A 16,296-nucleotide genomic window follows, 5' to 3' on the forward strand; every position below is an offset into this window, starting at 1 on the left:
TTGTGGTTAGACGGTTTATAATGCCGTCATTATTTTATGGTATGAGCCAAAATAATGAGTTTTTTTCCTTTCTAGGTATTACGTGTGGCCGTTCTCGCATTCCTGTTTTGGGATTAATTGCGACATTTGAAACTCGATCTCTAAGAAATATTCCATTTAGAACTTTTTCCGAAACCCCGACATACTTTGCTTCCAAAGACGGCGCGGGCAAAGATGGTTCTGGAGATGGGGGCAAGGTATGTAGGTGTCCCTCTTTTAAAAAGTCAAGTTTGAGATTCCTCAAAACTTTAAAAGTATTTGAAATTGTTAGGCCACTTTTTGACTTTACGCTCTCTTCTTTTGGAAAGAGTCTCTCCAGCAGCGATGATTGTAAAGGGGCAGCCATGTTAGTCATAGCTCATTTCTTCAGATGCTATGAAAACAAGATGACGAGCAGCTCTATACCATGGCTTTCCTGTTGTACTGTTTAAATTCTAAACTATGGCTTAGCGCAGACCATAGCATCTTAACTGAGCATGAGAAGTTTAGTTAAAATTTAGTTTCCCCTTACAATCAAAAGAATATCGTTATAGTGGGATGAAAAACTATTTAATTCATTTTTTATTGGCCCAGGGGGAAGTACTTCTTACTACACATTTGCTCCTGAGGGGAGTTGTTTTGTTTTTGTTCTGTCTTTGGCATGGTCCATTTCTCCTGTATTTTGCATCCCCGTTAAACTCCACAGGCTTTTCTGATTAAAGCACACCTGTAATTTTTTTTTAGAGAAGTCCCTTTAAAGTTTAGAATATACTCATTACTGTGCTCATTGCAGTCTTGTTAAAACCCCTTTAATTTTCTTTGCCCAAGTTAATGAGCGCCAGCGTGCTGTAGTGGTTAAGAGCGGTGGTTTGGAGCGGTGGGCTCTGATCTGGAGAACCAGGTTTGATTCCCCACTCCTCCACATGAGCGGCGGAGGCTAATCTGGTGAACTGGATTTCTTTCCCCACTACTCCACATGAAGCCAGCTGGGTGACCTTGGGCTAGTCACAGCTTTCTCAGCCCCACCTACCTCACAGGGTGTCTGTTGTGGGTAGGGGAAGGGAAGGTGGTTGTAAGCCGGTTTGAGTCTCCCTTACATGGGAGCGAAAGCTGGCATATAAAAACCAACTCTTCTTCTTCTGAGTGGTTACTACTAGTCTTTTAGCAAGTATGCAGAATTCTGGCACATATGCGGGGATAGTTCTCTTATCTTCACTGAACATTTAGGTGCACTCTTGGGATGGGAAATGGCACAAAGAGCAATTTCTGCTGGGGTGGGGGCTCCAGCAGAAATCCCAATTTGTTTATACCAGATAAGCTTTTTTTTTTTTTTAAGTGTGCGTGAGAGTGTAGCAAATCAGATGTTGGTAGTCTGACTCTAAAGTCGTGTTTTATTCATTTCCATTAGAAACCGATTGGTGAAGGCAGCAGTAAAAAGTCGAGTTCTGGAAGCTCCGGCAAAGGTGGAAACCAGTTGCGTTGCCCAAAATGCGGTGACTTGTGCACACACGTGGAGACCTTTGTGTGTAAGTTGTGGCAAAGGGGGATTCTCTAGGTTCCCGTTCAGTGAAATGGCTAAAAGATTTGTCAAATTAGATTATTGTTATTATCATCATTGCTTTCTGGATGACAAGTTTCATTCCCAGTGTAAATATGCATGTAGATTCTGGAACAAGTGGAAGATTATTCCCCTGAAAGGAGTAACCACATACAGCACTGATTCACTGCACGCCACTACAGTTTCTATCTTGTGGTATTGTGGTACATCTGTGGGTCTTGAAATTGTCCCTGGGTCCGCCCAATTATGGGATACCCCCAACCATTTCAGCACCAGATGCAAGCAGTGCGGAGCTTAGTGGTGGGCAGGGAGCAAAGTACGCTTCTGAAATGTTTGCTGTGTGTGTTCTGTAGAAATCCTGATTTGCCGCAGTCTGGTTTGTGTTTGTGAGAGAGACAGAAGGACACCTGTCCTTTAAAGAGAGGTTAGATGGCCACCTGTCAACAATGCTGATTCTATGACCTTAGGTAGATCATGAGAAGGAGGGCATCTTGGCCATCTTCTGGGCATGGAGTGGGGGGGGGTCACTGGGGGTGTAGTTGTGAATTTCCTGCATTGTGCAGGGGGTTGGACTAGATGACCCTGGTGGTCCCTTCCATGATTCTATGATCTGGGAAGCCTGTGCGTTGGGCAGTTGTTTGTCATAAATAGGGGAAAACTGGTTTGCCCTTTCCTCTTCCATACTAATTTCAGAAGAATCTGGTTTGACTCGCTTTGTGGTGCCTGCTCCTCTACTTCCATGAGAGGTTAGTGAACTTCAAGAAGCAGGGTTTTGTCTTCTAGCTAGGCATAATTGCCAGATGAGTCTTCTAGCTAGGCATAACTGCCAGTCCTGCCTCAACACCCTTTTCCCTCCTCAGCAATTGGAAACGGGTTCCCACCCAGACATTGGAGATACTGACTCAGCACTCCTTCTTGCAACAGACGACTTTCGACAAGTCTGGAAAGTACGGTCAGGCTGTGACTTCCTTCTTGATAACTAATGTTGCATCATCAAGATTTGGGTCCCTCCATATTGCAAGGAGATTATTTCAGTTGTTTGAAAGAGCCAATCTGCTGCGGTATTAAGCTGGTTTGAGCCAGCAAATTTTAGAGGAGGCAGAGAACTGGGTTCCAGCGGGCCTGCTGGTGGTGGAAAGTGCCGTAGTCGCAGCTGACATGGTGACCCTGTAGGGTTCACAGTATAAGTAAAAACACAGGGCCTATAATGTAAGCTAACTATTCCCAATAGATCAATAGATATAACACATACACAGTTGATGTATATCCACACAATGACCAAACTAGGACCAGACACGTTTTGGCCTCACATAGGCCTTCCACCGTGGTCATAAATAAAATTATGATATACAACACATCCTAACATATTTAATTTCATAATACAAGGGGGGGGGGGAATATAAAAGCCCTTTTATTTTATGTGACTTTTTGTAAAAATATTTCATTCCGTGTATATTAGAACATGGTTCACATCTCACACCTTGTATATAATATCAGGCTCCTAAGGATGTGTAGACATCAACAGGTGTTAAAGACAGAATGGCCCACGTGAGGCCAAAATGCGTCTGGTCCTAGTTTGGTCATTGTGTGGATATACATTAACTGTGTGTGTTATGTGTATTGATCTATTGGGAATAGTTAGCTTACAGTATAGGCCCTGTGTTTTTACTTATACTGTGCATCCTATTAAAACATATATTTGTTGTTATTTTAGCGTTGTTTAGCTCAACCCTTTTGTTTCAACTTTTTAGGTTGAGTTTACTCCCCCCTCCCTTTTTTGGGTTGACCCTGTAGGGTTTTCAAGGCAAAAGTTGAACGGAGGTATCCGGGCTGTGTAACCGTGGTCTTGGTATTTTCTTTCCTGATGTTTCGCCAGCAGCTGTGGCAGGCATCTTCAGAGGAGTAACACTGAAGGACAGCTGCTGGCGAAACGTCAGGAAAGAAAATACCAAGTCCACGGTTACACAGCCCGGATAACCCACAAGAACCAATGAACTCTGACCGTGAAAGCCTTCGACGATATTTTGAATGGAGGTAGTTTGCCATTGCCTACCTCTGCGTTGAGACCCTGGTATTTCTTGGCAGTCTCCCATCCAAGTACTAACCAGAGCTGACCCTGCTTAGCTTCCAAGATGAGGTCAGGCTAGCCTCGGCCATCCAGGTCAGGGGATGACTGCTACCTCCATTCATTTGTTTCTTGCACTGCCTCCCACTTTTCCTGCAAGGAACTCATAGTGAAACGCAGGGCAGTTATCCCTGTTTATCCTCCCAACAGCCTTGTGAGGTAGGCTATGCTGAGTGCGGGTGACTAGTTGACTTTCTGGCTGAACGGGGATTCAAACCCAGATCTCCCTAACTCTGTATCCTGTGGGTGTTCATGTTCCCTTGGAGTGCCAAGTCGGAAATCAGTTTCTGTTGGTTCCTTTGCATTGAATCAGCCCTGAAATCTATTTGTAAATAACAAATTTGGAAGTGTATCTGAGCATGGAAGGTGTATCTGCAGGCCAGCCCCAAACATTCACCTGCGGGCATTTGAGAAGGAAAATATTTTTGCAGCTGTACAGAGGGCTTGGCCTCTCAAAATCTGATGCTGTCAGAGAGGAAATTGAAGTATCTTTCCAAGCCCCTGCATGCATTTTACAGAAAATCATTCCAGTTGTGTAACTTTGAAGGCAATTGTTGCATCTGAACAAGCACAGCAGCATATGGAGGGAATTTTTTTGATACATGCATCTGTTCATCTTGCTTCTGTAGTTAGCATCATTGTCAGTAGTGGCTGTATGGCACAAAAAGGCATTTCTTTGGAAGTCATCGCTGCAGTCCCTGTAGAAGATTTTGCAGATTGTCTAACACACTTGTCTTACACGCTGTGATCGAAGGCCAGCATGTTGTAGTGGTTAAGAGCAGTGGAGCTGATCTGGAGAACCGGGTCGCCACGTTCCGGGTATAGTTCAGGCACCACTTTATTATTATAGTTAGACGACTGTGGTTTTGATTATGTGTTTTAACTGTATTTATATATATATATTTATGGTTTACTGGGAGCCAGCATGGTGTCGTCGTCTGGAGCGGTGAACTTTGATCTGGAGAACCAGGTTTGATTCCCCACTACTCCCCATGAGCGGCGGAGGCTAATCTGGTGAACTGGAGGCACCTTAAAGACTAACAGCATTTATTTCCACATGAGCTTTCATGCGCCACAGCTCATTTCTTCAGATGCTATGACAACAAGATGACCAGCAGCTCTATACCATGGCTTTTCTGTTATACGGTTTAAATTCTAAACTATGGCTTAGCGCAGACCATAGCATTTTAACTGAGCATGAGAAGTTTAGTTAAAATTTAGTTTCCCCTTACAATCAAAAGAATATCGTTATAGTGGGATGAAAAACAATTTAATTCATTTTTTATTGGCCATGGGGCAGTACTTCTTACTGGGGGGGAGTTGTTTTGTTTTTGTTCTGTCTTTGGCGTGGTCCACTTCTCCTGTATTTTGCATCCCCGTTAAACTCCGCAAGCTTTTGTGATTAAATCACATCTTTAATTTTTTTTTTAGAGAAGTCCCTTTAAAGTTTAGAATATACTCATTACTGTGTTCATTGCAGTCTTGTTAAAACCCCTTTAATTTTCTTTGCCCAAGTTAACGAGAGCCAGCGTGCTGTAGTGGTTAAGAGCGGTGGTTTGGAGCGGTGGGCTCTGATCTGGAGAACCAGGTTTGATTCCCCACTCCTCCACATGAGCGGTGGAGGCTAATCTGGTGAACTGGATTTCTTTCCCCACTACACATGAAGCCAGCTGGGTGGCCTTGGGCTAGTCACAGCTTTCTCAGCCCCACCTACCTCACAGGGTGTCTGTTGTGGGTAGGGGAAGGGAAGGTGATTGTAAGCCGGTTTGAGTCTCCCTTACATGGGAGCGAAAGCTGGCATATAAAAACCAACTCTTCTTCTTCTGAGTGGTTACTACTAGTCTTTTAGCAAGTATGCAGAATTCTGGCACATATGCGGGGATAGTTCTCTTATCCTCACTGTGAACATTTAGGTGCACTCTTGGGATGGGAAATGGCACAAAGAGCAATTTCTGCTGGGGTGGGGGCTCCAGCAGAAATCCCAATTTGTTTATACCAGATAAACTTTTTTTAAGTGTGCGTGAGAGTGTAGCAAATCAGATGTTGGTAGTCTCTGATCTGGAGAACCAGGTTTGATTCCCCACTCCTCCACATGAGCGGCGGAGGCTAATCTGGTGAACTGGATTTGTTTCCCCACTCCTACACATGAAGCCAGCTGGGTGACCTTGGGCTAGTCACAGCTCTCTCAGCCCCACCCACCTCACAGGATGTCTGTTGTGGGGAGGAGGAGGGAAGGGGGAGGGAAGGTGATTGTAGTCACAGCTTTGATTCTCTCTTAAGTGGTAGAATAAGTCGTCATATAAAAACCAACTTCTTCTTCTACTTATGGTATAGCAATGCATTAACAATCTGTTGATTTATGCACATGTAAAAACCATGTTGTCCTGTTGATCGAGAATCTCCCAGTGTTTGTGTGTGGGGGGGGTGGAGTAACCACGCTGTAAACAGCTGACACATTGGTTCTTGTAGGTTATCCGGGTTGTGTGACACATTGGTTGCCGTGCGCCAGAAGTAAGTTTGCTTGGTATTTGTCCGTGTAATCTGTTTCTAAAACGCCTTTAAGGGTACAAAGGTCTGGAGCAGTGTCTTTCACGTGGCTAACCTTATTATGCCAAGGAAGTCATGCAGTTCAAGTGCGAGGGCATTCCAGGATAGCTGTAGGAGTTGGGTCTGGCCTCCTGGAACATAGCTTTGCATCTAATAGTTGTCTTTTCTGTAGTGCAGAGGTTCCCAAACATTTTGAGTCGTGGAGCACTTTTCAGGGGAGAAATTTGTCACAGAGCACTAATTTTCATCTAGCACCGATATACTAAACTGAATGACAATAGTATTTTTCTTCCCAATCTCTTTTTGGAGCACTAGGAGATGTTTCGTGGGGCACCAAGTGCTCCATGGAGGTTTGGGAACCTCTGCTGTAGAGGGCTGTCTAGTTTCCTTACACGGAAAGGAGAAGCAATAGCTTTGGTACATTTTTTCCCCTTTTTGTTGGTCTCACTCCCTCTCTACCTGCCTGCCTTCCTACTTTGCCTCTGGAGGACTGTAGCAGTGGAAAAGAGCGAGAATCCAGTAGCACCTTGAAGACTAACAAAATTTCTGCCAGGGTCTGAGCTTTTGTGAGTTGCAGCTCACTTCTTCAGCTACAACAAGAATGTGTGTAGGTTGAATCTTCTTTGCAGGAGTAGACTCTGCAATCTAATTAACAATACCCACAAAGTTACCGTCTTGGCTGTGGAAATGCCACTCTTAGCAAAGGTACACCCATATGTTTGTTTCTAGCTATTTCCAAGAACTGGTGGTCGCCCAAGCAGCATTTAAGTGAATTGACCAGTTTTTACTTGGCACATTTCCCCCCTTGTCGGAAACAGAGCCCCGTGGCGCAGAGTGGTAAGCTGCAGTACTGCTCACGACCTGAGTTCGATCCCAAAGGAAGTTGGTTTCAGGTAGCCGGCTCAAGGTTGACTCAGCCTTCCATCCTTCCCAGGTCGGTAAAATGAGTACCCAGCTTGCTGGGGGTAAAGTAGACGATTGGAGAAAACACTGGCAAACCACCCCATAGACAAAGTCTGCCTAGTAAATGTCAGGATGTGACATCACCCCATGGGTCAGGAATGACCCGGTGCTTGCACAGGGGACCTTTACCTTTTTTTTTTTTTTTTACCAGAAACAAAACTGGGGTGTAGAGACAGCTGGTTTCTAAAGGTCTGGCCACGTGTACGACGGCAACTTGGAAAAGAAGCAGGGAGTTTTAATGCCTCTTTGTAGGTCTTCCCCGATGTCTCCCCTTCAGAAGTGATCAGAAATATGAGGGGTGGGGGGGACATGGCCTATCACAACAATTTCTCCTGTCTAGGGACTATGCTCAGGCATAAACAGGACATCAAAAGGATTCTGGATATCGAAAGGCAGCATGATTTGAATAGAGTTAAGAGCTTTCTTTATGATCCAGGCATGTTAAATAAGATAGCTTTGATGCCTTACATTAAGCATCTAGATAACCCTGATCATAGGATTTTCACTTTATTAAGGTACGATATGCTGCCCTCGGCAATTCTTGAAGGAAGATATAGAGATTTTCCATCTAAAGAATGTGTATGTCTATGTGGAGATGGTAATATTGAGACCCTAGAGCATGTCCTATTTGATTGTTTAAAGGCTGTCCCCTGGTTTAAAGGCTGCTTTGTCATAAACAAATAGGAGGTGGACCAGTTCACTGGACTTGTGTCCATCCCCTATGCTGTAGATGTATCTGTTGCTGTGAGATAATGCTTAACCAGTACTTTTTAAATGCTTCTTACAGCTTCTACCCGCTTTGTGAAATGTGAAAAATGTCACCACTTCTTCGTCGTGCTGTCTGAAGCAGACTCGAAGAAGAGCATCGTCAAAGAGCCGGAGTCGGCCGCCGAAGCTGTGAAGTTGGCTTTCCAGCAGAAGCCCCCGCCTCCCCCCAAAAAAGTACCGTGCTTTTGCTGCTTTGTGGGGTGGCCCTCCCACCCGTCTCTGTTAATTTGACAGGACAGCATTCACTCCCCTGAGCCTAAAAAGAGAAGGAGGGTTACAGTTTTGCTATTCCATTTTTGTGAAACTTCATGACGTTTTGTCGTAGATTTTGTTTGCGAAGCCCGCGTTTGTTTAAAAGCCTTTAGCATTCTGTGGCGAAGATGCCAACTTAACAAGAGGAAAGGTGATTAGAGATGTGAAGATATGGGGGGTGGGAACTGAAACGTTCTGAAGATTGGGGAGGGGCTGTAGCTCAGTGGTAGAGCATCTGCTTGGCATGCAGAAGATTCCCAGGTTCAATCCCCGCATCTCCAGTTAAAGGGACCAGGCAAGTAGGTGTTGTGAAAGACCCCTGCCTGAGACCCTGGAGAGCTGCTGTTGGTCTGAGTGGACAGTACTGACTTTGATGGACCAGAGGTCTGATTCAGTATAAGGCAGCTTCATGTGTTCATATGTATCCCCTCTCACCCTACTCCCTTTCATTTTTTCCAGTGGAAACAAATTAGAAATTTGGGAGGGAACTTGTATGAAATACTTTCACTGTGGAGATGAGTGAAATACTTTTAAAGTCTGTGTTTACTCACTCAGAATGCGCAGTATGAATATTTTTATGAATGGCTCGCAGTTTAAGATACTGCTGATACATACAACATATATTGTCAAGCACATATTTGTTTAAATATGATTCACTTTGGCCTCAGTCAGTATGATACAATTGTATGATAATAATACACTGATGAATAGGTCAGTGTTTTCAAAACGTTAGAAAGTTTAGTTAAATATGCTACTAGTCCTATTGTGACTGGATGAGAGGAATAACGCAACTTCTTTTGTTTATTGCAAAAACTGTGTTTTCTATTTTCAACTGTTTTCTCCTGCCTCTCAGGCAGAAAAAACTAAGATAAGTGTGCTAAGGTCGCAGAAAGTACAGCAGGCAGCCTCTCTCTTGCTCCCTCTTTAGTACTGGTTGCATTTGCAACTGTAAGTGTAGAAAACAGGCATTTGTAACTTTGTGAATATGTCATATAATGGAGTGTATATGCTAGCTAGGTTATACATGAGGTATTTTATTTTGTTAAAGCAGTAACATAAGTTTAGGCTTAATAAGGAAGTATGCTTACATATATTTCAAATGTAGAGGGGGAGAGCCCCCGACCACTTTTAAAATCCCTGGATTGTCAGCATGCAAAGAGGAGACCTGCTCACCGTTAAACGGAGGCAGTTGTGGTGGGGGAAATCTGTGCCTCTTGATTTTGGCTCACCTGAAAACCCTGAAGTGGCTTTCGCCTTAGGTGTCCGGCTGTCCTCAACCAGAGCCAGGACTTTTTCGGCTGTGGCCCCAGCCTAGAGGAACTCTGTGTCAAATGAGACCCAGGCCCTGCGGGACTTAACTCAGTTCCACAGGGCCATAAAACAGAGATGTTCTGCCAGGCTTATGGTTGAGGGCAGCAATGGTAAGATACACAGAGCCAGCCTCTTTTCCTCTTGTTCCTTCTTTCTTCCCCTTCCTCTCCCTTTCCTTCCCTGTCCTTAAATTTCACTTAAAATTCCTTCCCCTAGACTTTTTCCGTCTCCATCCCCCCCCCCCCCCGGATTACAAGACATTGATAAAGGGGCATGGAGGCATGAGCACCCTGGATAACATCCTTCCTAATGTGGAGATTTTTGGTGCCATCGAGGTGGAACTGTATTTATTATATTGTATTTATTGAATTTTAAATTCGGTTATACTTGTTGTATTTGTTTTATGGAATTGTAATCATGATGTTAGAATCATAGAATTGGAAGGGGCCCTACAGGCCATTTAGTCCCACCCCCTGCTTAATGCAGGATCAGCCTAGAGCATCCCTAACAAGTGTTGTTCAGGCTCTGCTTAAAGACTCCCAGTGAGGGGGAGCTCACCACCTCCCTAGGTAGCTGATTTCACCGTACTCCCACTGTAAAAAACTTTTTCTTAATATCCAGCTGGTATCTTTCCGCCCGCAATTTAGACCCATTATTGCGGGTCCTATCCTCTGCTACCAACAGGAACAGCTCCCTGCCCCCTCGAAGTGACAGCCCTTCAGATACTTCAAGAGAGTAATCACGTTTCCCCTACACCTCCTCTTCTCCAGACTAAACATTCCCAGGTCCCTCAGCCTTTCCTCACAGGGCTTGGTCTCCAGGCCCCTGATCATCCTCATCGCTCTCCTCTGCAACTGCTCCATTCTGTCCACATAGAATCATAGAGTTGGAAGGGGCCATACAAGCCGTCTAGTCCAACCCTCTGCTTAATGCGGCAGGATCAGCCTAGAGCATCCCTGACAATTGCTTGTCCAGCCTCTGCTTAAAGACTGCCAGTGAAAGGGAGCTCACCACCTCCCTAGGTAGCTGATTCCACTGTCGAACAACTCTTACTGTAAAAAAGAATTCCCTAATATCCAGCCTGTACCTTTACCCACAATTTAAACCCATTATTGCGTGTCCTATCCTCTGCTGCCAATAGGAATAGCTTTCCTTCCTCTAAGTGGCAGCCCTTCAGATACTTCAAGAGAGCAATCATGTCCCCCCTCAACCTCCTCATCTCCAGACTAAACCTTCCCAACTCCCACAGTCTTTCCTCGTAGGGCTTGGTCTACAGCCCCCTGATCATCCTTGTCATTTTTACATAATGTTATCCGCCCTGAGCCTGGTTTGCCGGGGAGGGTGGGATACAAATAAAATTTATTATTATTACTACTAGCTAAGTTGCTTTCCGCTGCTGCTATATAAGTGAGCTTGAATTAGTAATATGTGTTAGGGGTGCGTACTTCAAAAACAACAGTTTTAATTCTGTATCAAAAACTTTCAGAAAGTTGTGTCTGGAAAAAAAATCTCTTTTAATATTGCGGGAAATCGATACCTCCCAAAGTGAGTGAAAATGATAGCGATGCCCTTTCTAGAACTGCAATGTAATTTTTGAAGCACCTGCAGGCTGCAGGAGCTGGGAAGGAGAAGAAGGGTATTCCAGTTAGTCCATGCAGCACATTGGCCCCTTTGTGGTGATGGAAAGTGCTGTCAAGTCACAGCTGACCTATGGTGACCCCATAGGGTTTTCAAGGTAAGAGACGTTTGGAGGTAGTTTGCCATTGCCTGCCTCCGCATGGGCTGAGAGAGTTTGGAGAGAACTGTGAATGGCCCAGGGTCACTCAGCAGGCTTTGTGTGGAGGAGTGGAGAATTGAACCCCGTTCTCCAGGTTAGAGTCTGCCGCTCTTAACCACGACAGCATGCTGCCTCTGGCCTTTATTTCCCATGGGCAGTAGCCCTGGCCGCCAGAGGCCAAGTCTACTGCCCATGGAAAATATTGGCCCTTTGAACACAGGAACACATGAAGCTGCCTTCTACTGAATCAGACTCTTGGTCCATCAAAGTCAGTATTGTCTACTCAGACTGGCAGTGGCTCTCCAGGGTCTCAGGCTGAGGTCTTTCACATCACCTACTCGCCTATTCCCTTTAACTGGAGATGCCGGGGATTGAACATGGGACCTTCTGCATGCCAAGCAGAGGCTCTACCACTGAGCCACAGCCCCTTCCCCTAGTTTAAAGGGCGAGCGTGCCACCTGCAGAGCCGCAGAAACGCTTCCCTTTCAGCAGGAAGGCTAATCGGGGTGAAATATTAGGAGCGACTTTCATGGTAATGTATGTTGCCAATTCAATACTGGAAATATTGAGCTTTTTAGCGGGTCGGCAGTGTCCAATCCCATACTCCTAACGTGTGTTAACTATGCACTTTTTGATGGCTAGGTACTGATTAGTTTTTTGTTTTTTACTTTTGCCAGATCTATAACTACCTCGACAAATACGTAGTCGGCCAGTCTTTTGCCAAGAAGGTGCTGTCGGTCGCTGTGTACAATCATTACAAGAGAATCTACAACAACATCCCAACTAATCTGAGGCAGCAAGCTGAGGTCGAAAAGCAGACATCCTTAACACCGAGAGGTTTGTTGATCATTTTATAGTATACATGCAGGTTTGTTTGTACCTTCTTGCTTGGTGCGAGGGGCGCTTAAATGACCCACACTCTGGCTTTCCTGTGCTGTTGGTTTGCCTACATGAGAAAAAGAATGCTGTTACCAATAAGGCCTGCTGTGTTCCTTCTGCCTGAACTTTGGACTAACACAGTTGGATTTTAACAAAATACCAGCTGTGTATTTTGTTTAGATGGTTACATTGCATTAATACCTTAACTTTGCCAATGGGTAAGAACCAGAAAATGGAGTTCTTTTAGGCAGGGGCTGGAATAAATAGATCTTGTGAACTTTCTGGCCCAAGGTCTGAAATGGGCCAATACAAGCCTTGACAAATTGTGGGAGCCAGCCTTAAAAATTTAGAAGCCAGTCGCATATTTCAGCCTTCAGGTTTTTTAATTGCAATGGCTGTATTTTCTAATTATCGCTACCACACAACCTAATCTAAAGCTATTCTCAATTTCTCATATTTTTAATTTAAGCTGCGGCAAAGTGCATAAATAAATATGAACACATGATGCTGCCTTCTACTGAATCAAAGTCCCTTGGTCCATCAAAGTCAGTACTCAGACCAGCAGCGGCTCTCCAGGGTCTCAGGCAGGGGTCTTTCACCTCACCTCCTTGCCTGGTCCCTTTAACGAGATGCCAGGGATTGAACCTTGGACCTTCTGCATGCCATGCAGATGCTCTACCACTGAGCCACAGCCCCTGTTTTTTAACACCACAACAGAAAGCTAACTTCTCACCGCAACCTAACATCTGTCCAGTTTCTCGTTTCATTATTTTCATAAAGCTCCATTTAGTTGAATCTCAGTGTGGAAAGCAGCTGGTTAAGAAGTGAATTGATCTGCTACCACTGAATGTTGTAAAGCATTGTCAAGAATTTCATGCATTTTTGTGTCATACAAGAAAACATATTCTCATATGAAATGAGGAATATTCTTTGTCCTTCTACTTAAGATCTCTCAGAGACACTAAAACAAATCATTGCTGAAAATACCAGGTGCTGCAGTGAAATTTCTGGGTGCCCTGGCACCTGGGATTTGCTGAGCCCTGCTCTAATATGTTCCCATTGGAGAAATTGTTCCATTGAGGTTTGTCCTAGCCATAACAAACGTGTATAGTAAGAGCAATTAATAGGAACTACTAAGATTATTCCTAATATCCCAAACCCTGGATAATTCACTCCGGGTTATTATTATTAATGCAGCTGAGTTCATTAATAAAATTATAATGACAGCAGAGCCAAGGTGTGTAGGCATTCTCTGCATGCCAACCTTTTTTGTATTCCCCAGCTAAGAGTCCAGCTTTTGATATACTTGACAATAATTCCAACTTTAATTTGTTAAGAAAGGATGATTTATAGTACAGAGGGATCTCTGGAGACATAGGCAGCCATGGTCTGAAAAGACGTAAGAACATAAGAAAAGCCCTGCTGAATCAGACCAAGGCCCGTCAAGTCCAGCAGTCTGTTCACACAGTGGCCAACCAGGTGCCTCTAGGACAGGGGTGGGGAATCTTTTTTCTGCCAAGGGCCATTTGGATATTTATAACATCATTCGCGGGCCATACAAAATTATCAACTTAAAAATTAGCCTGCTATATTTGGTGAAACATTTAGCCAAGAGGCATGACTGGAGACAGCTCCGAGTGTCTGCCACGTAGAGTGACTCGCTTTTGAGCTCTGCCGTCCCCAGCTGGCCCCAAGACATTCAGGCAGGGCAGCAAGCACAAGACGGAGTGAGCGACAAGCCACACGGGGCTTGTAGGCGAAGGATCCCGGTCCAGTAACGCCCCATTCTGGCACTTTCCCGCCCTATGAGTGTTTTGCAGGATTTAGAGGGGAAAGAACCAGAAGGGAGAGGGGGTACCGACCAAGCCCCAAGCAGGCAGCTGCCCCAGATGACACCTCCCCTCCTCCCGGCGCAGGCAAGCAGGATGGTCTGTTGCACCAGCCGGGCGTAGCCGTCCAGCTGCACACCGCAGTTGCTCCTGCTCTGCGTGGTCAGGGCCGGATTCTACTCTCCTCCGTGAATATGTCCCCTCCCCTCTTCAAGCCTTCCAAGTTGGCAGCCATCACCACATCCTGGGGCAGGGAGTTCCACCATTTAACTATGCGTTGTGTGAAGGAATACTTCCTTGAATATTAATAACAAGTACTTGAATAATACTTGAATATTAATAATCAATTTCTGAGGCTCTTCCCCAACCTTTCCCACCATCGTATGATGCTCTCGTGAAACGTTTGCATTTCTAGAAATTATCCAGAGTAGAAGCGGTGTGCATTATTGGTCAAAATATCAAGGCCATATTTCCCACCCGGCATGCACTCTGGCCCGTGAATATGCCCACTGCATCTCTTTTGATTCTGACCAATAAACTTTCCCCACGATGCGCCTGCTGATCCATTTAAGGTTGCTAAAAATTCAGCAGTTGTATCGTGATCCAATTTTTTTAAAAAACAATACAGCTCAGCAGCGACTCACATTCCCTTTCTTTTTCATAAAATCATAGAGTTGGAAGGGACCACCAGGGTCATCTAGTCTAACCCCCTGCACAATGCAGGAAATTCACAACTACCTCCCCCTCACACCCCCAGTGATCCCTACTCCATGCCCAGAAGATAGCCAAGATGCCCTCCCTCTCATCATCTGCCTAAGGTCATAGAATCAGCATTGCTGACAGATGGCCATCTAGCCTCTGTTTAAAAACCTCTAGGAGACTTTACCACCTCCTGAGGAAGCCTGTTCCACCAAGGAACCGTTCTAACTGTTAGAAAATTCTTCCTAATGTCTAGTCAGAAACTCTTTTGACTTAATTCCAACCCATTGGTGCTGGTCTGACCTTCTGGGGCAACAGAAAACAACTCAGCACCATCCTCTACATGACAGCCCTTCAAGTACTTGAAGATGGCTATCATATCACCTCTCAGTCTTTTGAAATGGGATTGAAAGGATCAGAGGCATAGTTTTGCCTTTTTCGAAGGAGTCTGTCTACTTTGGCAGCATTTGCTTTTCTTAAACCTGTAGCCTTTGGAAGCTTATACATCCGTATATTAGTAACTCTGGATGCAACTATTTTTGTACTTCACCACCCCCAGATCAGAAATGAGGGTGGGTTAAACCATTTGACTTTTTTTTTGTGACTGTAAATTAAATCCTTTGCTCCTAAAAATGTATTCGGAAGAGGGCAAGAGGGGACAGAAATGTAATATTTTAAAAAAAATTAATTGGATGCTTTTTTTGGGCCTGCTTTTCTCCACTCAGTGTGGGCTCAAAGCAGCTTAGAATAGGAGTAATGCTTTTTTATCTCTCTGTGTTACCGTTTTCATCCTCTCTCTTAGAATTAGAGATCAGAAGACGGGAGGATGAGTACAGATTTACAAGTAAGTGGGTTCTCCTCATGTCCTCCTCTGCAGTAGCTCCTTTTTCTGGAATTCTGACCCTGGATAGCATTTGCACGATGACTGAGTTGAAATAGTAGTTCCAGCCCTGCTTGGATTAGTTATGTCAGCAGTAACTCGGGCCTAGCCCTCACTGAGGTAATAAGCCTATGGGTTGGATCCAGCCGTCTTTCCCACTCACCTAGTTACCCTCCTCACTACAGTCCCCCTCCCACTCTGATCTCGTGATCCCTTTTTGGTGGTCCCCTTTTCACTAGTGGAAAAGCTGACTGGATCTGACCCTATGTGTCCGGCTTCAGCAACACGTTGCGTTCCTGGTATAAGGGACTTCACTCCATACGATGCAGCGAGTTAAAAGTTTTATTCAGAAAGTCAGCGAGTTCAGCAAGTCATAGAAACTTAATGCTAGAATACAGGCATGGGGAAATATCGGTACATATATAGGGTAAATACAATGGGGTTGATTAGGTTTTAGAAACAAAGAAACAATACAGAAGTTAACTACTGGTAAAGACTTAAGACAACGCATACAGGAAATAAACACGTGCATTAACTGGCTGATCTTCCCAAGCTCCCGGCTTTGTTTTGCGGGACCAGGTATCAGATCAGTGATTACTCGGGCGGGTCTCCATAGAGTTGCATATCTTCGGGCAGGAGACCGGGTGCAAACGGGGGGGAGCGGAGTGCACAAAAAAACTCCATTTTGTC

General features: G+C 44.8%; 1 protein-coding gene across 1 annotated transcript in view; it reads left to right on the forward strand.

Annotated features, from left to right (window-relative positions):
* CLPX (caseinolytic mitochondrial matrix peptidase chaperone subunit X) overlaps positions 1 to 16,296 on the forward strand; it is a 51,292-nt gene that overhangs the window by 13,765 nt on the left and 21,231 nt on the right. Inside the window, exons 2-6 of the mRNA XM_056866109.1 lie at positions 76 to 236; positions 1,427 to 1,544; positions 7,999 to 8,153; positions 11,997 to 12,156; positions 15,529 to 15,570. Coding sequence (XP_056722087.1) covers positions 76 to 236; positions 1,427 to 1,544; positions 7,999 to 8,153; positions 11,997 to 12,156; positions 15,529 to 15,570 — 636 coding nt within the window. The remainder of the gene's footprint in view (positions 1 to 75; positions 237 to 1,426; positions 1,545 to 7,998; positions 8,154 to 11,996; positions 12,157 to 15,528; positions 15,571 to 16,296) is intronic.

Source organism: Euleptes europaea, chromosome 20 (assembly GCF_029931775.1).
Source record: "Euleptes europaea isolate rEulEur1 chromosome 20, rEulEur1.hap1, whole genome shotgun sequence".
Classification (NCBI taxonomy): domain Eukaryota; kingdom Metazoa; phylum Chordata; class Lepidosauria; order Squamata; family Sphaerodactylidae; genus Euleptes; species Euleptes europaea.